General features: G+C 40.5%; 1 protein-coding gene across 1 annotated transcript in view; it reads right to left on the bottom strand.

Annotated features, from left to right (window-relative positions):
- The window catches only part of AKT1 (AKT serine/threonine kinase 1), a 114,263-nt gene that overhangs the window by 36,135 nt on the left and 53,500 nt on the right, over positions 1–24,628 (bottom strand). Inside the window, exons 3-4 of the mRNA XM_018556636.1 lie at positions 12,474–12,602; positions 8,026–8,137 (exon numbers count right to left, since the gene is read on the bottom strand). Of these exons, the coding sequence (XP_018412138.1) occupies positions 8,026–8,137; positions 12,474–12,602 (241 nt within the window). The remainder of the gene's footprint in view (positions 1–8,025; positions 8,138–12,473; positions 12,603–24,628) is intronic.

Here is a 24,628-nt window from a genome sequence, read left to right as displayed (position 1 = left end):
TTTTCTAGCCAAAAATTCTGATTTTATCATGCGTGTGCAAATGTAAGAAATTGCCCTGGACAACAAGTGGTTAAAGTAGGGATGTTCCAATACCAGGTACCATACTCGGTACAAGTACAGATACTTTTCCAGCTCCAAGACACGACTAGAGGAAAACTAAAAAGTTAGGAGGCAGCTGTCATTTTTAAGGAGTATACGGCGCTCCTGGGATTTGTGAATCCCCGTTTCAATGTATGTTTTTTTTATATAAATATATATTATTAGGGATGCACCGATACCATTTTTTCAAGTACAAGTACTGATATTTGTCCAAGTACTCACAGATACAAGTACCAATACATTTTTGTTTATTGTCATGTGACAGTTTTCTAAAACAATACAGACTATTGATTTCAGGACAGTGGTGGAGCGCCAGAGACCAGGCACAGCTGCAACCCTGGTAGTTCTCGTGAAAATGCCAAGTATCGGCACTAGTATCTGAACTGGTATCTGGACATCTCTAGTTTACAGGCCATTCATCGCATTGTGGTTTTAAAAAAATCTCCTGAATCTCAGCAAAAAATCTGCCGGGACTGCAAAGCTCGAACCTGCAGCATCCATCTCTTAATCTTGGTAGCAGAGAATCTGAACCTCATCCCTAGCCATGACTAGGGGTGGGTGGAGGAGGGGGGCAGAGCCCCCATTGTATAACCAAGGTAAGAGTAGTTATTGAGAATGATCTTCTACTCTCTGCTCTTGATTTGGCTTTAGCAATGTAATGGGGGCCGAAAAACAGTCACCATATCACTGGACTGTAATCCTAATAGCCAAGAAGATATGTGTCCTTTTTTCCAAGCTCTATCCAAATCCGTGTTTGACGGAGCTGTATTTTACTGGGGCAAGAGTGTGTAATATAATGGAAGTTACAAGGTGCTTTATGTTTTTATACCATGAAAATGACATTTTCATTTTGTCATGCTTAACGCCACCGGCTTTTTGTGCAAATGATGGCCAGAAGAGGGACAGGAGTCAAACGCTACAATCTCAGACATTTCTGGGACAAACAGCTTACAAGTGATGAACGGGAAAATCAGACAAGTTTAATTCATAGTGACAGATCCAAATCTGGTGCACCAGTGTGGGTCTCCATCTGTATTATTTCTCAGTATAACATAGAAGTATCTTAGGAAGCTTGTGTGCAAAATGTACAGCTGGACATGATTAGCTGTCAATAATCATATTTTAATACAGTATACTTGGAACAGTGGGACAGGATCCATCACATTTGATTCTACCACACTTAGAATGAACCATTACAAAGTGCACTTAACCTAACCTCCAGGTAAATGCAAAGATAAAATAAATATATCGAAGCCGATTAATCCAAAGGATTTGTATTTCAGTACATTCAGTTCTAAGAATCACAAAGTCCCCTCAAACAGCAGAGTCTGGTGATGCCATCACTTACAGTTAAAGTATACATTGCACACTGGACAGTGAAGGGCAGCCACACAGATAATTTCTCTACTCACTCTGCTCTTTAAGCCTATCAGCATGTTCCTTGGTAACATGTCTGAGTGCAGCATATCTGATTGGCTCCCAGTTTTACCCCACCCTCACCCAGTCCAAGTGCTGCCGTTTAGGGGATTGCAAGAGGCACATACCACTCCAATTTCACAGACACTCACTGCAGTTAAACATTTTAATGATGTATTAAAGTGGACCCCTATCCCTGGTGCATGAAGCTCTGCATGCACATCTCTAAACATCTTCAAGTCCTATGTGAAATATACATTTTGTTTTTACTTGCATTTAATTTTTTTCACTTCTTGCCTCCTGGCTAACACCATGGCAATGTAGAAACTAGGGATGTCTAATTAGGACCCGGAGACTGCCAGATGACCCCGCTCGGAGCGCCGCCCACCGGAGCAGCAGTGACGCGACGCTCGGCGAGGTAAGTAAGAAGAAAAAAAAAACAAAACATGGCGCAAGGCATCGGGGCATTTTGACAAGTACAAGTACTTGTCAAAATGCCCTGTATCGGGCCCGATTCCGATGCAGCATTCGGTATCGGGACATCCCTAGTAGAAACTATAAACCATGGAGGGCTTCTAAGAAGCACCAGCAAGGCCTACCAGCACAAAGTGTGCAGGTAACACTGGCCTACAAATTTTGGGAAATTGACCTCCGAGATAAAATGTGCCAATTCTTACATATTTTGATTAGATTAATTCGAAAACAGGTGATAAAGATGCTGGTTGGCTAAAGTTTTCAAGATATTTCACAATAAAGATGTGTACATGGGCGAGTATATTTTCCTACAAGGGAGGGGGTGTCTGATGATCATGATGCCTCGTAACGTCTGGAAAAAGTACAGTAGAATAAGGAAAATGGTACCACATGGAAGTGTATACATTTATCTTCACTTTGAAATTAAAGATTACCTAACTGTAATTTATTGTTCTTTTATTGCACGGTACATTTGTCTTGGTCAGATCTACGCATCCTACAGTTACATCTGGTGGCTTGTGAAAGTGTCATTGCCAAGGAACAGTTGCGTGATATTTCCTTTAGAAGCCAAGATGCATTGAAACTGTGTAAACAACGCAGATAACTTCTGCTACATTTGTGGCGAGGTAACATGTGCATCTCAAAAATGCATTATGATTGCAGTGGTAAAAAAAGGCATACCAGCTAGATTTTGGATGCAAAATAGGGGGATCAGGACAAGAGTTGGGCCCCTCATTATTGTTGCAGTACATGGGCAACTTATCTGCGTCCAGGGCCAGATTTCCCACAAGGCCAATCAAGGCCCGGCATTGGGGCAGTAAGGAGTAGAGGGGCAGCACGGGTGTGCAATTCCCATCGCCTGATGCCCAGGACATGCAGTTCCAAGCTCCGGGCAGGTAGTTGTTTTCTACATTTGGCCCAGCTTTGGGCAAGCAGGGCTAAATGTACAGCAGGGAAGCCACCACTTTTGTACAAGTGATCTAGGTGATGTCGCCAAGATCACTTGTATGCAGCCTGCATACAGGGGGACGCATTGAGGAACCTGGCATTGGGGCAGCAGAGAGTAAATCCGGCCCTGTATGCGTCATTGGCTAAACAAAAAGAAAAAGTCCATGCCTTTCGCAGTCCCAATGGTGTGCAAAAAGCATGAAAATGTTACATGAAAAACCGATAAATTAATGGAAAGTTATATTGGCCTCAATAAAAAGATACATTTATAATGATTGGTGTGGCACCATGCTCATTGCTGTATCACATTTTGCAGAAATGTTATGGAGCATTATCGCACATCCTCCTCGTAATTTAGAATTATTTGACCTGAAGCTGTATCTTGGAAACTGGAGCCAATTAATACTCAGGACTTAAAAATTTCCTTTATTACCGACCCAATTCTGGTCAAATTTAGCTAACTTTCATCCTGCTACTTTCCGAGGCTTTCTCCTTGTACACCAGTGTAATGGACATATACTTGCTACGCCATTTGAGATATGCACCATGAAGTGGCAAAGTGATCAGCTAAACCTACCATGACTACTTTAAATTAGAAATGTGAAAATGATTGCAATAAATAAGGGTTTTAATTACATTTTGGTACAATAAAAACAATTTTTACAACTTACAAAAATGTAAAGGTGTAGGTGAAGTGAACCTTTTCATGCGCCCTGCAAGAGCAAAAGGCATGGATCACTTTAATCCTTACCCTACAATACCTGCTCATTTCTGATCTTCTTTTGCGAATGCAAGTGCCCTGGCAGTCTAACCCAAATCAAATAGCCAGTGAAGTAAAAAGCACTTAAAATTGAGAGAAAGCATTAAAACGGATGGCTCTCGTAGCAGCAAGGCAACAAGAATCTTCAGAAAGAGAGGCTGGTATTTTTTTCACAGTACATATAGTGCGGTGCAAGAACCAAACCACTGTGTTCAGCCTTCAATGAAGTAAATTAGTGTAACCATTTTTCTATAAGTTTTATAAGCCACACGGTAAATCTCCAAACATGCCACCTGATCTAGTTAATCTTGTTTGGTCTCATCTCTGCTTGTCTAGACACAACGGCAATCAGGAAGCACAAGGTGGCTGCCTTACTGCGGCCATTCATTTGTAACCTTTGCTTCGTGATTAGCTGGCATTATTCGGCCTAATTTACACAGCCAGTGAAACTTCAGAGCTGCAGCAAACACGCTACCAAACAGGTCTTCAAAAAGGGCCAGTATGAGATCATGGTTTTGTCTGTCTGCCTCCCGGCATCCCTCTGCCACCTCCTCCCAAATGTCCTTGTTGGAGCACCATGCAGGGCTCAGATCTCATCTGCTCTTCTGAGATTACACCGGCATTCTACATCAGAACAGCTGGATGGAGGGACATCATCAATAGGCCTAGACAGGCCCAGCCCTGTGGTTTAAAAGGCAATGGTTTTACAAAGAGCTACAGGACAAACAAGACTAGCTGCTTGTGTCACCACAAAATTTCTAGAAGCAGAAAAGCTTAAGATCTACGACATTTTGTGGGGTTTTTTTTTGTTATAACACAGATGCTATTTGCATGGAGTTTGCATGTGGTTCCCGTTTGTCCGAGTTTCTTCTAGGTAGCCCCTTTTTCTGTAAGGAATTACTTTGTACAGAAATGGCAAACTGTATGGCTTATCTGCCCACTAGTACAGGAAAGACCCAGTTCTAGGTCCTGTAACTCCAAAGGTCTGTGTGTGAATGGAGCTTTTATACAAGTCCACAGTAATGAAAGACCTAGCAGACTGGGCGACCTCAGACAAACCAAAACTCAGCAACTGAAAATTCTATATAACTTCCAGGGACTGCAGGTTCTGACTGACTGTACTAAAGTTTCAAAATTAGCATCAGAAGTGAAAGGCGAGCATCCAGGGGTGTCCATCGTACCTTTACCTATCAGCAAATAGGTAAATAGGAGCATGCTAACCTGGTATGTTATATTTTGGTACACCAAGCCCAGCACTACATAACAAAATATAACCATACCTAAAAATAACCAACCCCAACTTATATAACTGAACACCCAACCCCTTCCCCTACCTTAGAGAAGGATTTTTTTTTAAATTAAACCTTGCAGTGGGGCTACCCCAGCACTGCAAGGGTTAAGTGCTCATTTGTGTCTTAGGTGCTAAAACAAAGTTATACTCACCTAAGCTCCGAGCCGGCCATCTATCACATAGCTCCCTCCTGAAGCTCCGAGCCGGCCAGCTATCACATCGCTCCCGCTACCTCCAGCCTGTCTCCCCCTCCCTGCATCATTGTAATCTTCTTCAGTGCCTTCATGTTTATACACTGTGTATAGACATTGATGATTTATGGGACCTTGTGCAGCGGAGGGGGGAGAGACGTTGGAAGGACGGGGTCTAAGAAGCCGCCTTTGAGCTTCGAGTGAGTCCAACTTTGTTTTTTGTTTTTTTTTAACTTAGACACAAACGAGCAGTTAACCCTTGCGTTTATAAAAGAAAATCCTGTAGTTCCACTTTTGCTGCCAAATCGGAAAACACCTATATTTTGTTTGCTATATGTTCCCATTCACATTGCATAACTTAAAAAACATAAAAACACGCGTTTTTTTTATTTGCTTAAAAATCATACCTAGCTTCCCCCTATGTAATGTTCAAGAAGAACTCTGGGCAGAATAAAACAATACCCCTGCATTGCAAGGGTTAAGTGCTCATTTTGGTCCAGGGTCTAAAGTAACAAAGACATACCTGAACCTGGCTGCAAGCCGGTCCCTGCAAACTCTCTCCGCCTTTGTTCCGGCGGTCTAAGAACCTGCGAGTCATCACATTCAATACAGTGTACTGGACATGCGGATGCCGAAGGACATTCCACCGCTGGAGCAGAGGGAAGAGAGGCTGCAGGGAGCGGTCTAACAGTCAGATGGCTCCCAGGTTCAGGCCAGTATATCTTTGTATTCTAGACTCTAGGCCAATATGAGCACTCTTTCGGTACCTGGGTAGCACCACTGCAAAGCTTAAATAGAATTCTGCCCAAGCAGAATTCAAGTTAAGCAGGGGGTTGTGTACTGTCTGTGCAGTGCACACAGATTTCATCATCAGTTGTAAACTAGATTTGAACATTGTCCTAACAAAAAGTTAAAGCCTTTGAGGCATTGTTTGTTAATGAGAGGAAGCTCGTCTGACATTATAGTGTCACTCTGAAACTGCTCAGAGTAGCTTAAAATCTGCACAAAAGCCTTCACCAAAGAAACAGCTAAAAAGGGAAGAAATATATATTTTTTTTAAATTTTCAAATGTGAATAGGAACACAAAATCGTATTAGTGGGGTGTTCTCAAATTTTACTTCAAAAGTGGAACTACACTTTAAAGGTGTAACCCAATAACCACCAATATTAACTGCTAAAGGAAACTTTGTGTGAGTGAAGCATGGAGTCTACCATTACCGATTTCAAACTTCACAAATACAAAGCGAGATGCAAAGTTGCCTGGCTGACTTGCTGACTCTCTTGCTTCAACACTTAAAATTAGGGAAGAACCGATACCGTTTTTTCGGAACCCACAGGTACCGAATACCGATACCGGAAGTCCCATTAAGGAAGCCGGGTGGCGTGTAATGACTCGCCGCCTGGGTTCCTGATTAGAAGGGAAGCCAGGTGGCATGTAATGACTCACTGCCCGGCTTCCCGATTAGCTAGGAAGCCGTCTCCATGCTCCCTCGTCACCAGGTGATGAGAAAGCATGGAGCTGGCTTCATGGCCAATCATGAAGCCGGGGGTGGGCCAGCTTCCCGACCAATCAGGAGGACGGGCGGCAAGTTCCGGTATTGGGACAGCCATCGTGAGCATTTGAGCGAGTACTCGGCCAAAACACTCAGTATCGGTGCATCCCTACTCTAAACCCAGGGTATGACTGCAGATGAAGACTGTTTTTGCTTGCTACGTGTATGTTCCAGGTCTGGCATTAAAGTTGAATCAGCAAAACAGTCAGGCAACTAGATTTTTCGTCAGGACATCATAACTGTCTCCGTGTTTCTCCTTCACCCCAAGACTTAACCAAACCCATAAAATAATCTAACACTTAACTCAGGGCTGGAAAAATCCCAGGACCCAGGTAGTCAATGTTCCTTAAAAATTACAGCTGGCACCCAATTTTTGAGGATCTCTAGTTGTGGTCAATGGAGCTCCTAAAAAAAATACTATTTGTTCCTAGATTGGCTAGACTGGGTCCTGAAATCCAAATTCATTGGTCCACCCCTGACTTAACGCATAATTTAACCCCATGACTATAAAGCCAAACTCCAGGCTGTTTTTGGTTGAAATATTCACCGGGAGGTACTTCTTCACCATAAGATGTCCTTAGTCTTCTAGGTTAAATATAGCCGAATGTAACCTTACTTGGATGACTGAAGAAAGTCTGAATACAGAGAGTCATGGCTCTGCCTTGCACTCACAGTGTATTAATGCAGGGCGTGGTTCTGATGTCATCACGTCAGTGCTGATCTCTGCATCATCTGAGACCACCCACCACCAGGAAAAGACCAAAATGTAGGCAGACCCAGAGAGTCATGTGACCAGCAAGAAGACAGAAAGGGGTAAGTAACAGTTCCAGAAAAAGCATGTGGTGAATGTGTGTTTGAAGTCCTCACCATTCCAACCTTTTGCTATACTCATTAGGCCCCTGATATACTGGCACTAAAACCCAACACTCATGCGCATCCCGTGACAGAAACAAACGCTTCACACACCGATTGCCCTTATACCTGGAACACTCTATATACAAATCCCCAACCTCTCTACAAGCTCCTCTCCCATGATGGAACTGGATTTTTGTCTGCTTTGAAAAAGGTTTGCCATCCACCAGCATGATTTCCCGGAGGAGGGGCACTGACAGGAAGTGTCTAAGGGTTTCAGGTATTGAAGATGCTAATTTACATACTAGTTGAACTTCTACAGCAAAGAAAGTTGTTAAAAATTGGTTGCATTTAACTGCTTCAACAGCTCCCGACTTCGAAAGAACTTCCAGCTTTTTAATTACAACAGCATTCTTCTTTAAATATGAAAGAAAGTGTTACCTCTCCTCAGGAGAATCAACGTGAAACGTTCTTTCTATAACTGTGGTCCACTGGAGACATCGGATGATAAATGTGTTTGGTTTTGGTCGTTCTGTCTTCATAAGCTGACATTCTAACACATGAGAAGAGGGGAGGGGGGGAAAAGGGTCCTGAGCATCTTCAAACAATCATTTGTCTTTATTAAACTTGGCAAACAGAGTACACCCGCAACACAACAGCATCTTTGAAAAAGACAACCGACTTTATGGATGATCACACTTAAAAAAACATTCATAAAAACAGTAATACTGAAGACAATCAAAAGGGTAAAACCTTATTTTCACCTGAAGACATCATGCATTTTGTTATATACTTTTAACCAAGCTTAAAAAATGTACATAAGAAAATACAAATGTGTCCTATAACACTCATCCCATCAATGAGCCTTGTTATGTCCCCTTCACACTGTTCTCTGCACACCGACGCATTCCTTTTGGTGCATCGACAAGCATTACACTGGTCCATTAAAGGGCATCTAAACCAAAAAATAAAAATTTAATAGATTGCAACTTCCGATTTCTTAGATGTTGTGACTGCATTTTTTTTTTTCAGGCTTTTTTGTTTACCTTCCAGCATGTCCTTTGAGTGTGGGAGAAAACCAGAGTACCTAACTTTTTTATCCCTCAATGATCATCTCCACAGCCCGGAACAAAACTTGCAGAGTCAAGCAACTTCCATTATTTGTCCCCAAGACTGATATTAGCTTTGTATCTAAATTCCTTTATAGAACATTTAAAATAGAATAGAAATAGAATATTTAAAAATATTCTGAATAAAAACTAACAAAGCTGAATGCCAGACAATTTCCTATAGTTATACAAAGTATGCAATTTTGCACATTTACCAACATTGCATGGCAGTAAAAATGGCACAGCTGGGGCACTTTCACACTTGTGTATATGCAGTAACAAACTTAAATGAATGCATGTATACGCTTAGGTATAAAAATATATTAAGTTGAAGTTTTATTTCTTGACGTATGAACGTATACATATATATTATACATATATATATATATATCATCTTTTTTTTTTTGGGAATGAATGGCATTTTCCATTGAAATTGACTTTCTTGCAACAAGATAAAAGTGTTTTACTGCAGGAAAAAGGTGTTATTGGGCACCTTATATTAAAGAGTAAAACAAACGAAGCAGATATAGTCTAGCTTGCAGCTTGCATACAGTTTGTATGTCGCACAATGTAGCTTAGAACAACTTCATTTAAAAAGGTAAAGTCCACTTTTTGCTTCACAAATGTCTTTATAAAAGAAGAAATGTACATTTACTATATCTTTTGCATTGGAGCCAATAAAGCATTGCAACTGTGGTCAGTGGATGGTGGCTGCAAGGCTCTGGCTCCTGCAGATTCTTCCTCCGTGTCTGTACCAAGGTACAGGAATTCAGTTACATGGACAGGTGGAAGAATGAATGGGCTACAAGTGTGGTGAGGCCATCACTGTGGCTGATGGAACTTGACATTTCTACATTCACAGATATGTGAAAAGATCTGTGAATGGATGACACAGCTATGTAGGCGGAGCCAAGTACAGCCACAACAAATTTTAAAAAATAGCAGCAGCCTGCGGGGAGAAGGACACCACAATTAAGTTAAGTGCGGGGTATGGGGGTCAGGGGTTGCAATGTGACAATGTTTCATGTTACACCCTGTATATGGTCCAAAAAGGCAAAGCTTTGCTTTAACTTGTCATTTACTATAGTTAAACTCTGAACTTCAGGCAAATAGAGAAGATAAAAATGTAGTATTATTCCAGATGTGCAATGCTTTCTATGTATATTTCTTAACCTGAATTTGAGTTGGTATGAGCCTCTTCCATTCCCCTGTACAGCTAAGCTAAGACTGGAAGAGGAAGAAGCAGCACAAGGAGCCTAATAAATTTGTGGTGCAGTGCTCATATGCAAACAAGAAGCATGACAACAGGAGAAGAGAGCAAAAGTGACAGAGAGATGGCATGCTCAGTCACAGCCTGGGGGAGGGACTACACATGCAAGTGTTCCTGAACTGCAGCAGAAAAAAAACAGGTTTCCAGTCCTGCCAGGCAGGGCTGTGCTCTGTGGCAGAGCAGTGTATGTCTCCAGGGTGAATGAACAGAAATACAAATCATTATATATGCATTTGTTTAGATCTGTGTATTTAGCCGTTTGCTTGGAGTTCAGCTTCAACTGAACTGAATTTCACAAAGCAAGCTGTACAGTTCACAAGCACAATCCGAGTACAGTGAAACGAATGTTAAACTACGCACATTCTTCTTACTTTTTCTGTAATGAAAAACACATCCGCCTTGTAAAAACATTCTTGAAAACAGTTTAGAAATCTTACACACGCTTTCCAAGCAAATGCATAACAGAACTACTTCCTAGACTGTTCACGCGGCAGCCAAAAAACAACCGGGAATACATGGGCTTCGGATTGTTAGCTGTCCCACTGCGCTGCGGAGTGTATGCAGAATAAACAAAAGTAGGAAACTTCGCTGTGGATGTGGAGAAAGAAGAATAGAAGGAAAGCCAGAGGAAGGAGGTGATATCTGCACCAAAAAGCTTAACCCCTTCAAACAGTTGAGCTTTACAGATTGCCGCTGGATTTTAAAAACTGTACGGTTAGGCAAGCAGCTGTTACAGTATTTTCAAACATGCCAGTGGGATAATTAGGCAAACGGAAATATAGAAAATAGACATGTAATCTGCGGAAACATTTGGTTATTTTGGAATTCGGGATTCGGATCGGAAATTCAGTTTGGTTCGGGTTTCAGATTCAGAAGAAATCTGAATTTTCGTTAGTTTCGGACAAGTTTACGAATATTCACTGCGAATACCACAGAAAACCATATATAGATATTAATACTAAAGGTGAGGCTCCCAGACCCGAATGGCATTTGGGAGCTCCCAAGTGCAATTCAAAAAATTTGGATCTCGAATGCCATTCGGGTCTAGGAGCCTCAGCTTTAGTATTATATTAATATACTAAACACTGACTTTTTGTAACTACATGTGACTTTTCTGGCCAATCAGATGGCTCCCATGTTACCGTAACGAAAATTCGTATTCAGACACATTCGCATGCATTAAACGGAAAAACACATCTGATTGGCCAGAAAAGCCACATGTCCGATTCAATTTTGTTTTTGAACAAAAATTAGATGGGATCCGAAATTTAGAAACGGAAATTCGGATTTGGACACATTCGGATGCATTGGGATTCGGAAATTCGGATGTGTCTAAATGTACGAATTTCAGAAAATTATTCCGAATTTTGATTCGGAACGAAACCGCACATGTCTAATAGAAAATATATTTGTTAAATATTAAAAATGTTTTATTTAAAAAAGATTAACTAAAATGGTTCTGAAGTGTGAGACGTTTTTACTTTTCTATGTGCTGTAATAATATTGGCTGGATTGTAACCATGGTAAAAATTGAAAAAAAAAAAAAAAAAGGGACTATAGTTTCCCTCCACACATGCGTGTTATTGGACTAACTGCAGCTGCCCATGAAAGTATCACACACTGTTAAGAGATCGTTATTTCAGCATTAAACTGCAAAATTTTAGAAAGATTGTGGGAGAGTTTAGGGTTCGCTACCTCATGATTTAGGGACTTTGACTTAAGTGTTGTTTGTGTCAGAACTGCTTCGCTCCCTGTATAAGCCTATAGGAATGCAAGGGCAGCTTGCAGAAGGTCCAATGCAGGGCAGGAGCAGGTCAACTGCACAACAAATGTACCTGACAATCATTTCACATTTCAAAGATCTCAGAAGTCTGTCAAAACTGAGTGTAAAGAAAGCTGCATTGCTCCATTCACACATGCCCAAAACCCATTGAAAACAGACTTTCAAAAACACTGTACACCAAGAACCCTATGGAGGTAGTACAAAATGGCTGTTCTGCTTTCGCCTCAAATCAAGACGACCTATATGCAGCTAGAGTAAGCCTATACCTACTTTCAGGTCAATAACACATCTGAGCAATTAAAATCGTATATGTATGTAGCTTACGTTCCTTAGAAACCCAAACATAAATCCAATCAAGTAAATCCAGGGAACGGTATAAATGTATATGTAAATGTTGAGCTTGGGCACACCCTTCCCGAGCCTTCAAATATGTCTTTAATATGATAGGTGGTCCCTTGGTCCAAACCGCTCCCAGCAAACAGAATCTATTGGCTATTAACCCTCAACTTCAACAAGTACAGCCAAGACTAGCAGAAGACTTCAGCTGATCATTTTGACGTGCGGATTTGTGTTTTTCAACACGGAAAGTAATCTCTGCTTAGGCCCCCCCCCCCCCCATCATATACTCAGGTACAACCGCCCAGGATCGTGACAGCTTTGCTTTAAAAATAAGTGCAATTAATCTGGGTTAGTGTTTTATTGATATACATGCAAAAGTAATACTTACTGGCTACGGAGAAATTGTTCAAAGGGGTTTCTAACTGGTCAACATCTTGCGGACGTTCTTTGTAACCAATAAAAGTACCGTCTGTCTTCAGGAGAAAGTAACGGGGCCGCCAGGTCTTTATGTACTCACCTGAAAATGTAAAGTAAAATCAGTTATGTTTTAGTCAAGTAGAAAGAAGAGGACAATATTAGGACTGATGTCTAGCAGGGGCAGCCATAAAAAGTAGTGACCATTGTAGCCACCACTAGGAGTGTCATAGTTTGCCCCAAACTCCATTGCGGTCACTTTTCTAGGCAGCTTTATCTACATAACATTGTGGAGAAAAATATGAAGACATGTGAAATAATAAAAAAAAAATAGGAATTTATATACAAAATACTGTAATTACATACATAAATGACATACATTCCCCAGAATACAGATTTACAAAAGTGGTCCTTTTACATCATCCTAAACTAAGGCATAACCCCATTGACATCCACCAATGTTCTTAACCCATACTAACAGCATATTATTACTTTTTTTTATCCAGTTTGGACTTATTTTAGGTCACTAGCAGGACTAGTCATGGAATCAATGTGCAGGTAGAGACACTGATTGGTTGCCTCCCACAAATGCCATCAACTCCCTGCCTTCTAGAAACATCTATAACATGAATGAAGCCCTAAAGAGGAACTCCAGCTTTAGTAATATAGAACAGGTCACGGGGATCCTGTAATAGCTGAAGCTATTACAGTGTCTTCTGGGTCCCTGCTACACATGCTATGCTGAGCAACTTCCCTGTGCTGTTAAAATACACAGTATAAGGCAACCATTCAGAGGGTGCCAAGCATTTTTTCTCAGTGAATACTAGGGATTCTCTGACTGGATGAGGGGCAGGGATGTCCAATTCGGTGACATCACCATTAAGAAACCTACTCTGAAAAATGTCATAATCATTATTGGAGTATATATGTGGACAGGAAGCTACAGGAGATCAGCAGGAGGCTGCAGAAGATCGGCAGCACTGAAATGCAACAAATGATGAAAAATAAAAGCTCATGTGCCCTGCCGATTGGAGAACTTTAGCTCAGACTTGGTGTGGGGCATGTTGTTCCTCTGCAGAATCGCAAGGGTGCTTCTCTGCAGCAAGCTGGCAGGGCACAGGCTTTTCTACACAGACTGTGGCTGATTTCTAAAGAGATCTGTAACACTTTGTTTTGATGCACCTAGAATGTATTTAGTGGATTTAAACTAAAAGTTTAGTTGGGTCAAAAAGCAGGAAGTGTAAAACCCTCACTGCCCAGACATGACCCATTGCCTTGAGATCACAGAAGACAGTTCGCTATCATATACAACACCAGAATATGATAAACGCATAATAAAAAAGTAAGTTCCATTCACTCAACCTCTCATCAGTTCTGGGAACCTTAGTATAATTTATGAACAATTACATGTTAAGATCACGGATCCTCGAGCCTCAATAACTCAGCTCAATATGCATTCACTATCCAGCCTGGCATGGTACTTTGTTATGTCGGCTGGTGAGTTAGAACGCACGCAGAGACGGCCGGCGCGTTGAGAAGTCAAACTGCGTCATGCACAGAGATAAATAATACACTGTATGTTTTGCAACATCTGATCCTTAAATGCATAGTGAACGTACAATTCAGAGCAGATGTCCAATGTATTACTTCTGCCATTGTCATTTTTCAACGTGACATATGGAGAACTTTTTTTTTCCCCCCCATTTACATTTTGCAGTGCAAGTTCTTTTACCCAACTTTAGGCAATTTACGAATCAACAACAGACTTAATAGACGAGCAAGAATATTTAGTCAGAAGATTTTCCGAGAGAAGAAAAATGAACCCTGCTAAAAAGGCAGAGTATAAAAGCAAAAACTAAAAAAACAGACAAAGTATGCCAGCTAAATACTGGATTGCAGACGAGGGACACAAAGCATTGTATACTAACTAGTTCAGCCAGGTGTACGGGCTGGCCATATACCTATAGATTTTCTGCAGATTTTCTATGGTCTGATGGAAAAGGTGCAACAGATTCCTCCATCTACGCTAAGCTGTGTTGATGGAGGAATCTCCCACTGGACCAAGCTTCAGTATCTTGTTGGTCAGCCCCGCTGGCTCTTAAAATACCTGAACAATGCCTGCATCCAATTTGAATGTTCACTTATTTTGAGAGCCAGCGGGGCCAACTAGCAAGATACTGACGTTTGGCCCAGTGAGAGATTCCTCCATCCACACAGTTTAGCATAGATGGAGGACTCTGTTGCACTTTTTCCATCTGACCATAGAAAATCTGCAGAAAATCTATAGGGGTATGGCCAGGTGTAAGAATAGGGGACGAGATTATTGCCTGAATACTATACCTGATGTGAGCATCATTTGCAGGAAAGCAATGGGTGGATTCCTATATATGATAAAAAAACAAACGAAAGAGGGATTCACGGGGCAACATCCAAAATGACAAAAGGTCACCATTTTTGTAAACTTGGACTTTTATTTTTTAAAGGTTTCCCATAAAGTGTATTCAAAGTTAACTTTTTAGGGGCATTGCCTACCTGGCAGCAATTAAACTAGGATAGCGTTTTTTTTTTTACCCAGAAGCAGCAATTATTCAGCAAGTTTGTGACTGCAGCTATCAGGCAACATTGCCCCACCCAGCTGTTTATGGTCAGATTGAGGAAGGTTAGTATGCCAGAGCATAACAGACATCCCTTGCCCCCGGTGAGGTTGGAGGATTGAGGTATTGATTAGCTGGGTTGAATTTTTCCCAGCCAACTGCCATGATTTTACCTGGAGAAAGGCCAGGAATATATGCCAAGCACCCACTTCTCCCCCCCTTCATAGGCACATGGTCATATGTGTATGATTGTACTATGATCTTGACTTCTTTGGAAGGCCGGGTCATGCTTACATTATCAGTCATCATCTACTCTTCATAGGCTGCTTTAAATCAATGAACAAAAGATCTACTAGTCTGTTTCCAGCCCAAGGCTACCTATAGACATAAGAATATTACCTCCATCTGGGCAAAAACAACTGGATCAAGGAACTGTTACGACATAGTAACCTCTGTTGACAACGAGGGGTGGTCTTCTGGAACAAAACTTTTTATTTTCGACCATTGGTGGGAGTGCGTGCGGATTGTTAAGGGCTTTAAGACTTTTAGGTAGCTGGATCTTACAAACTCCATCAGTCTATGGTTAGCCTTTAAGCTAACAGAATTTTTGGAGGTACAGAGTGTACCCTGATAACAGGAGCAGATAAAGAAAAAAGGAAGTCGATTACTTTTTTTTACCCGCTACAGTTTCTCATGCCTTGTTGAGCTGTGAGGTTGTGTGTGAGGTCTCAAGAGAAAGTGAAAAAGGATTTTAAGGTTTTTTTTTTGTTTGTTAAACAAGCATTAATATACTTAAAACAAGATCACTTGTGTTAAGAATAAAATCCAGGAATGGTACAAGCACTTAGCGGTCAATTTAAAAACTAACGTTATCTCATGTGCGGATAGAAGACACATCTGTCAGAGCAGAGCCAGCTTTATCAAATGATTACAAGCAATTTTTGTTTAAATTCATTTATAATTCAAGATTTGCATGTAAAATTATGAGAGCTGGTATTAAGAGTCCAGCGAGATCAAAATTATGTATATTTTCTTTTCTAACCAAGGATCTTGTGGTACCACTATACAAGTTTTTTTTCCATCACTTATTTCTTAAGGGGCCTATTCATTCATGCCAAAAAAAAAAAGAAGGGTTTAGCCTGCAAAGGCTTTCACAATAGACACGATGCAGATTAAAGAGATGAAAACGTCCAAGAACAATCAAGTCTTTGTTGGAGTTGATCCTTTTTTCCCTTCAGTTATCCTATATAGTATCCTTCCTGTAGGAGTATCAAGTTTATGGTCTGCTGTAGCGATTCGCCTTAATATTCCGTTTTTAAAGATCAAGAAACCGAGCAGACCATGTGAACAGAACGGAAACTAATTGTAAATATAATTTAAAGAAAGTCGGAAAATAAAATTGCCCTTAATTAGAAATGTTGTGGATATAAAATGGATTAAACATATATATCTCAAGAGTCAAATGATAAAAACAAAATTATAGGTCTTGTTTAATTCCTTCATTTATTTTTTTATTTTTTTTTATACTCAACTTTCGAAAGTTTGCACCACTGATCTGTGCAGAAAAGTAATCAGGCACTTGCAGGGAACAAAAAATAAAATAAAAAATCCTACGTCAGTACGTAGTAAGAGTCTGTGTAAACAGAACATAGCAGTTAAATTCAGAACACCATGTGCACGAATGTTTGCTGTATACAAAACACACCCTTTATGAGGGTCACATGCATGGGCTGAACTAATGTAGCTTTGTTCTTTATATGGTGTAAGTCTTGAGAGACACTGCTGCCCTCTTGGCATATGAAAAGTTAATCCTACTGAGAATTCAACAAGAATGCATTCCCCCCCCCACCCCCCCAACAATGCTTTACTGAATCGAAGCTGTCTAGCCCCTGATAGAGTGCCAAACATAAGAAACAGCTGCCACTCCCTAGGAAGCTCGCTGGGTAAGTGGAGTATAACGAGCTTCGACAAAAACAAAAGAATATCCATCTTTATTTACCAACTGCTACTTGCTTGTTGCTGCACCAAGTCATTCCAAGAAACATGCCACACCCTTCAAAAAGTAGAAGGGTACTAAGCGAACAATGAAGAAACAAAAAGACCACCTCATATGTTTTGCTTTAGATAAAAAATAATAAAAGACCGACATAAAAGATTAAATCTAAAAAAGGGAATGCCAAGATGCAGTTTATCAGAGGTGACAATCTTCTGGTAGAAAATCACATTATGCACTGTTGCATAAAAGTAGATGTAAACTTGCTAAAGTACGGTCTATAATATGCTTTTTTAAAATAATTATTTGCACCTTTTTTTCCATTCTTGTTGCATCTCAGTGTGCCTGATCTCCTGCAGTCCTTTTGCAACCACTTCCTATCTAAATGCAGTTTCGTGATGGACGACTGACATTTCTCAGGTCAAGTTTCCTGATGACAACAACAGTGGACCATGACTGTGTAACATATTGAAACATCCACTTTTTAGTCTGCATCAGAAGCCAGTGTGGGAAGGTGAATATGCAGGTGTACAATTGAGAGACAGGGACAAAAGATGTTTGACCTTAGAACAGGAACAATGACCTTCATGGCAAGATCACCAGGTAATGTTTTAGCAAAAGCTGCACATTTAAAAAAATAAAACATTCATACTTGAAAGCTTATATGATATTTTAGTAACTGAATTAACATATACTTAAAGTGACATTAAGGCCAAATGTATTTCCCCCCACAGTACTAATGTAAGGACTTACCTTAAATGATGCTTCTTAATCCGATCCCATCCAGCGCTGACTCCTCTGTCCTCCTCTTCACTCATGTCCCACGGAGTCTGTGCGAGTGAACACTGCTCCATAGACTTACCTTGCGTCTCTCCTCGTCTCCCGAACCAACATCTGAACTGCGCATACGCCCACCCCAAGATCCTTTGCGACCGCCCGAGAAATTTTCAGATGTTCGGACGGGAGCGCGCGGCGGAGACGCAAGTATTAACCCTTTAAAAAAGTTTTTTTTTTCTCTTTAAATCGTTTTGCATATATCTACTGCTTGCTAGCAGTAGATATATGCAAAAACAAATGAGGGTTTAATAACCTTTTAATGGTTTACACAGCAAGAAAAAAACCTAATATTGGTGTGCATTTCAAAATTAAACATGTTATTTGTTACGTTTTCACACACAGCAAGCGTACAATAACCATTGCGGATTGCTATAAAAATACTGGATTTCAAAATGATATTTTCATATTTAAATAAAAATATTTAAAAAAAAAGACACACAACTCATTCAAATCTCTTTCTTGATGACAATTTGATGACTGTTTATATCCTCTGCTTATTTTTAAGTTCTGAGAGCTGACTTCAAGTAAATTGTTCTAAAACCACTGTACTCAAAGACTGGGGAGTAACAGTCTGGATCAACGTGTATTACACTGTAAAGCGGATTAGTGGATTTAAACAAATGATACATTGTCTTTAACGCTATGCATATGGCATGTAAGTTCAATCCACTTCAAGTTTTAGCAACCGGACGTCTGTCCAGCTCTCAACAGCTGCAAGATAGCCACCCCTGAGACAGTGATAGAGGAGCCATCCACAGGACCGTGAAAAGCTTTATCCATGTATAGAATGTTCACCTAGCCAGGAAATATGCCCTGAAACTCATTAATGCTAACATTTCCTATGTTACCTGTACCTATAGAATAAAAAGTTCATTTTAAAATGTTTAACCTTCCTGCCTAAATGTCAAATAAAAAAATAGGTACACCACAACTTCAAAGTGATCATATATTTTTTGGATATGGGGCCAAGCCATTGTATACAGTTATTAGATGTTAGAAGGCGACATCTGGGACATGATAAATATCAAGTCAAAACTACAACTAAGTGCCAGTTAGTGATGTGATTTTTTTTGTCTCTCTCCTCAAAACAAAAAAACTAGAAGAAATAAAAACTGGTATTAATTTTACAAGTACCAGTTAGCAATGTCTTCTCTTGCCAATCTCCCCAAAACGACAAAATAATATACCTGTACTTTCGTAATTGTACAAGTACCAAATAGCAATGTCTTGTCTTGCAAATCTCCCCAAAAGTAAAAAAATGATATATCTGTACTTTCAGTAATTTTACAAGTACCCGTTTGTGATATCTTTTTTTTACCAGTTTCCCCAAAACAAAATAATTAAAACAAAATGTAAAAAGTTACACTGATACATTTTGTAAAAATTGTAACCATTATTATTTTTAATTGCACAAGGCTAAAAGTGGCTCAAACCATGAAACATTTCTGGTATAATGAGGCACCTTTTTTTTTACCCACATAAGTTTTTCCCACTTTCTTCAGTCTAAAGAGAAAACAAAAATTGGAAATCCACTTGCCAGTCGTATTATGGGATTTAGACAGCTTGGGAAAAAAAATTATGCAAATGCAATTCCCAATATGCACACCAACAGACAAGGACCTCTGCCTTGTTTGTCTATTCACGGTGGTACAGAAGGGGGCCATGTCTTTTGTTATTTTTTTTTTCTCGTGGACACTCTCTGGATGTGTTCTCAGCCTTTGCCTCCAGCATACAGCTGCGGACGCTCTGGCTGTGCCCTGAATCTCAATGAGGCGGCTTAGACTGCAGTCAAGGGTGCTTCCCAATGGGGAGGTCAAGCCTGAGTCAGCAGACTGTCTGCACCAGACTGGCGCTCCACAGCTTATCCCGGCTCTCTGCCTTTCACAGACCATATAAGGCAGTCCCACTGTCACAACAAGCTAATTCAGTGCCGGGCAAATCCGTTCCCCCTGCTTTATTCTTACTCATTTTCCATGCAGCTGGATAGCAGTACATTACATCCCAGGCCCCTGCAGCAGCATGTGTGACAATGACTGCCGGCAACAGGTTAAGAAGAAATGCTTCTGCCTTAAGTAGTGCCCTGGCTATTCTGCACTTGCAGCGTTTCTCACGCTCAGACAAAGCTATGATATCCGGCACCTGCTTAATTATCATATCTTCTGAACAGGTTCCCCCTGCTCCCCCGATCCTAATGAGGCTGATGTTAAAAAGTACAATTTGTCAAAGGACAGAAGGGGGAAAAATATTGCACAAGTGCGAGAACAAAAAGAAGACTTAAGAAAAAAAAAAGGAAGAAAAATGGGAAAAGTATAAAGAGGAATGTTTTTAAATTGTAATCAATGTATCCATTAAAATAAATAAATGCATGTTATATTTTGCATTATCCACTGCAAATCACAAGCTGTGAAATTTAAAAAAAAAAAATGTTTTTATTTGTTATACTTCTGATCGCTTACTTTTATTAAAATCTAAAAAGTTGTGCCTGAAATCGGTACAATATAAAGCATAATGCTACAAAGTTGCAGAGATGAAGTTATTTCATGGTCATAGCTAATAAATCGGAGAGTGCTGTAGACTGATTATTGAGGGCTTGTTCACACCATCTCCATACCAAATCTGGATGCATTTCTATAAACACGGTCATGCGTGTTTTTGATGCGTTCCCATGCATTTTTTTGTCTCAATGCAGCAATCTGTATTTTTTTTTTAAAGGCTCTGGAACTGAAAGGCTCTGGAACTGAAAACAATGGTGTGAACTATCCTCGATTTAACCATTGGACAAATCCAATGGTAAAATTGAGGCTTGTTCACACCACAGCGTTCAGTTCCAGAGCCTTCTAAAAAAGTTCAGATTGCTGCATTGAGACAAAAAAAATAAAATAAATGGGAACGCATCAAAAACTGTGTATGAGATTTTGGTCCAGATAACCGTATGGTCTGGAGATGGTGTGAACAAGCCCTTAAGTAGTGCCCTGGCTATTCTGCACTGGCAACGTTTCTCATGCTCAGACAAAGCTACGATATCTGGCACTTGAAAAACAGCAAAAAGCTAACAAAATGGTACCAAGATAAATATTTATAAGTATAACTTTAAAGTTTTTTTTGTTTTAGATAGAAAATGTAGGAGTACAAACCCTCTTCAGGTTTTTGTTTTTTTTGGCATCTGCCTCTCATTGGGGAGATTTCCCTTCACTTCCCGTCAAACAGAGCTCTACAAGGAAAACCCCCTCTTAGTCATCAATGGAACAAGTGTCCCAATTGGAAAATTTTCCTCTATTCCTGTTCTGGATTTTCCTTCACTTTCAGTCCGAGTGAGAATGGTAAACAGCACAAAAAGGGGGAAATAAATAAATAAATCTGCCCGAGTTTCTAACCCTTCACTACTATTCAAAATTAGTTTTAAAATGTTTTTTTTTTACGTTTTGGCTTTAGATACACTTTAACCTCTTCCCACGCTCTTCCATATTTCTAGGTCTAGTAACAAATGAATAATAATAAAAAAAAAAGTATAAACCACTCCAAACCAAGCATTTATTTTTCATCTGATCACATACACAGACAGTTGTCAAAGAGGTCTGGATCATAAATATTACCAAAACTGGCTAAGCATTTATTTATTTTTATTTACGCCAGTCACCAGTGTATTCATTTTGTAATCACTGGATTTTTTCCCCTACAGATGCTGTGTTGTCCTACGTATGCAGCGAGAGGAAAATAAGTCCCTTTTAATGAAATGCAGACACCATGAGAAAATACAAATCGGAGGGACAGTATGACAAAGGGGACGTCCCTGAAACCCTCATTTTTCATGATCCCCCGTCAGTAGGTTAAATAGATTCTGACCTTTTCCGACGCTATCCGGGTTCTTTGTTCCCTATCTAAAGGCCGGCACTGCACCAGCCACTGAGCTCTGTAGGGTATCAGCTACTTTGGTAGATACTGATGTGCATATGTAGTGAGCTGTACTGTGCAAAGTAACGTACAGCAGCCAGTCAGAAATTGGCATTTATGATTTACCCATTTTCTATTTATATAGCCTATAAGCTATATCATTCTTTTTGTTCTTTAAGAGGATCCAAGTTTGTCCTGTTCTGACTACACTGTTGTCCTCTTTGAAAATGGTAGCCTCCAAAACTTCAATGCAGGCTTCCTTTTTAAATGGTATTTTAGCCACTACTTCAAGGTGTTACTGAAAAGCTTATCAAAGTGTTTTTGTAACTTCAGAGGGAACTATGGGGGTAACCTTCTTATCCCATAGTTCTCTTAAAAGGGACACGGGAGTACATATGCTAGCGTCTTCCCGTCACCCAAAGCTCAGTATATAGCGAGCTATAGCTCACTATATACTGAGAGCGCCACAGCCGGGATGGAATCAGACAATGCTGTCGAGATCCACTCAGCTGCATGAGTGACAGCTGGCTCTGTCTATCTAGAAGCAGACCTAGCTGTGCCCACCCCCTTCCCGTCTGTTCCTCCAGTCAGCACTGAAAGAACGGAGAGGGGAGGTGGGAATCCCTGCAGGGAGCAGTGACTGACAGTCACCGCTCTCTGCAGGGAGACTATCGGGAAGTGAGTGAGCGACGAAATGTGTTCCCTCACTTCCCAATCTATAGAGCCGACGTCTGACAGTTTGACAGTTTAATAGTTACACGTCGGCTCGAACTATGAGGTTGAGTGAAAATCCCTCACCTCATAGTTCTCCTTTAGGTTTCTCTTTGACTTGCTTGCCATTACACAGTTTCCTAGAAATGTCCCATACATCGTAGTGGCTGTCTGTATGACATACAGAGAAATCAGCTTGAAGGGTAAATGAATACTGCAAGGTAACAACTAGGATAAGACACCTAGGGTGTGTTGATTTTTAATAAAAGTCTATTGATGGAGCTCTGACCATAGACCTGCACAGAGAGGAGAGGAAAGGAGCTATAAAGCACAAAAACATGATGCGGCACTAGCGAGCGCAAAGCACAATATTTACAGGAAACAAGCTAATGGGACCCCCATGTATACGCGGAATTAAATCAATAGAAAAAAAAAGAAAAGGATTTCAAACACATCAATGATCCAACGAATAAACCTACCCAAAAACGGAATGCCATTTAGTGTGCTAAAGCACTCTGCATCAAAAAGAGAAGAAGTTTTGTTTTTTTAATAAAATACTTTTTTTTTCTTCACATTTTAGTCTCAGTGCAACTGATCTCCTGCAGCAACTCTGACACCACTTCCGGTGTTTATACACTTATTCCAGAAGCAGCTACATTGCATTTCACAGAGTAGGTTTCCTTATGGTGGACCTGCCCATATATATATATACTTGTTTTCACCTTTTAATATTTTTGGGATTTTCTTCTACGTACAATTATTGTTTTTCCAGTTCCTGGTCCTCTTGGGCATTAGTTATGTATTGTGCCCAAGCATTGAACCTGGGAAGGTTACATCAGCAGAACAGTGCTGGGAAATCTCACGAGATCTCAGGCAAAGATATTTTCCTCCTCTGAGATGATGTGCATAGTCACGTGTCCTAGTCACACGTGCCAGAGTTGCAGGAAGTAAAGGGAGATCAATTAATCTGCCCTTAGTATAAATGGCCACTGTGAGAAGAATGGGAAGGAAAATACAAATAGGGTATGTAAAGAATAAAAAGCTTGCAGTATCTTGAAGTATGTGACTGTAGATTGTCATAATTCTAAAAGGGACTTTATTGCCATTTCAAAAGATATGGGTAAAGTTCCTCTTTAAGCTCTCACATTCACATGGTTCTTAGAAAGATTTTAAAAAAAAGCAATGGATTACTTTATTAAACATGCAGCAAAAGTAGATTAACCCATAGTAACCAACTTCCTTCTTCTGTAGCACGTTCTAAGCATTGCCATGCTAAACACTCGCACTTCTGCTGCCGTTGACCACATGCTGCCTTCCTGCTTCTATATATGTCAACGATATGGCAGCTCTATCAGTACAAAGATTACAGATCTCTAAACTAAAACAGCAAAAAGTGATGCTGACAAAGAGCGGTCTCTGTGTACTGCTGGGAGGTCCTGCATTGCAGCTGTGACAAACAGCCTGAAGTCAGCATTCCTTGAGAGTAGAAAGCGCCACCGAATCAGAGCGGGGAACCGTTCCATCTCTAGGACATCAATACTCTGCATTACGCTGTGTGCACAAAACACACTGATGCAGAAGCCGTGAGTGGTTAAAGCACTGCATGGGTCATCAGGCTATACGCTAAAGGAAACCTGTGCTGGGAGAATGTGAAGGTTGCAACTGTCGACCTCTCCTGGGAATACTAGCTGCCTGGCCATCATTGTGGCCCCATGGCTTCAAATAATTTCTGACACTGACCTAGAACAAGTATGCGGGTCAGGGGTTCTGACATTCCAGTCTGCCTTCTTGTTCCAGGCTAGTAACAGTTAGGCAGACTAAATGAGCAAGGAGAAATTGCAAGGGGAGTGGGCTATCAGGAGGCACGGTCACATTGTCCATCCAGTCTCTAAAGTATAAGGCAAGCCTACTAACACATACAGTATATAGTGCAGTCCTGGACAATTAGCCCTATTCAGCAATCTGTTTATTTTTTTAGTTAAAACAGTGCTTCTACATCCTGTAACGTGACCTCCAATACCTTCCTAGGGCTCCTGTGTTTCATGGAAATAGGTGATCTCTACTCTTACCACACAACCCTTCTGACCCTCACTTCTGGCAACA

Source organism: Nanorana parkeri, unplaced genomic scaffold (genome assembly GCF_000935625.1).
Source record: "Nanorana parkeri isolate BGI_ZX_2015 unplaced genomic scaffold, ASM93562v1 scaffold12, whole genome shotgun sequence".
NCBI classification, from domain to species: Eukaryota; Metazoa; Chordata; class Amphibia; order Anura; family Dicroglossidae; genus Nanorana; species Nanorana parkeri.
This window is presented reverse-complemented; position numbering and strand designations above follow the sequence as displayed.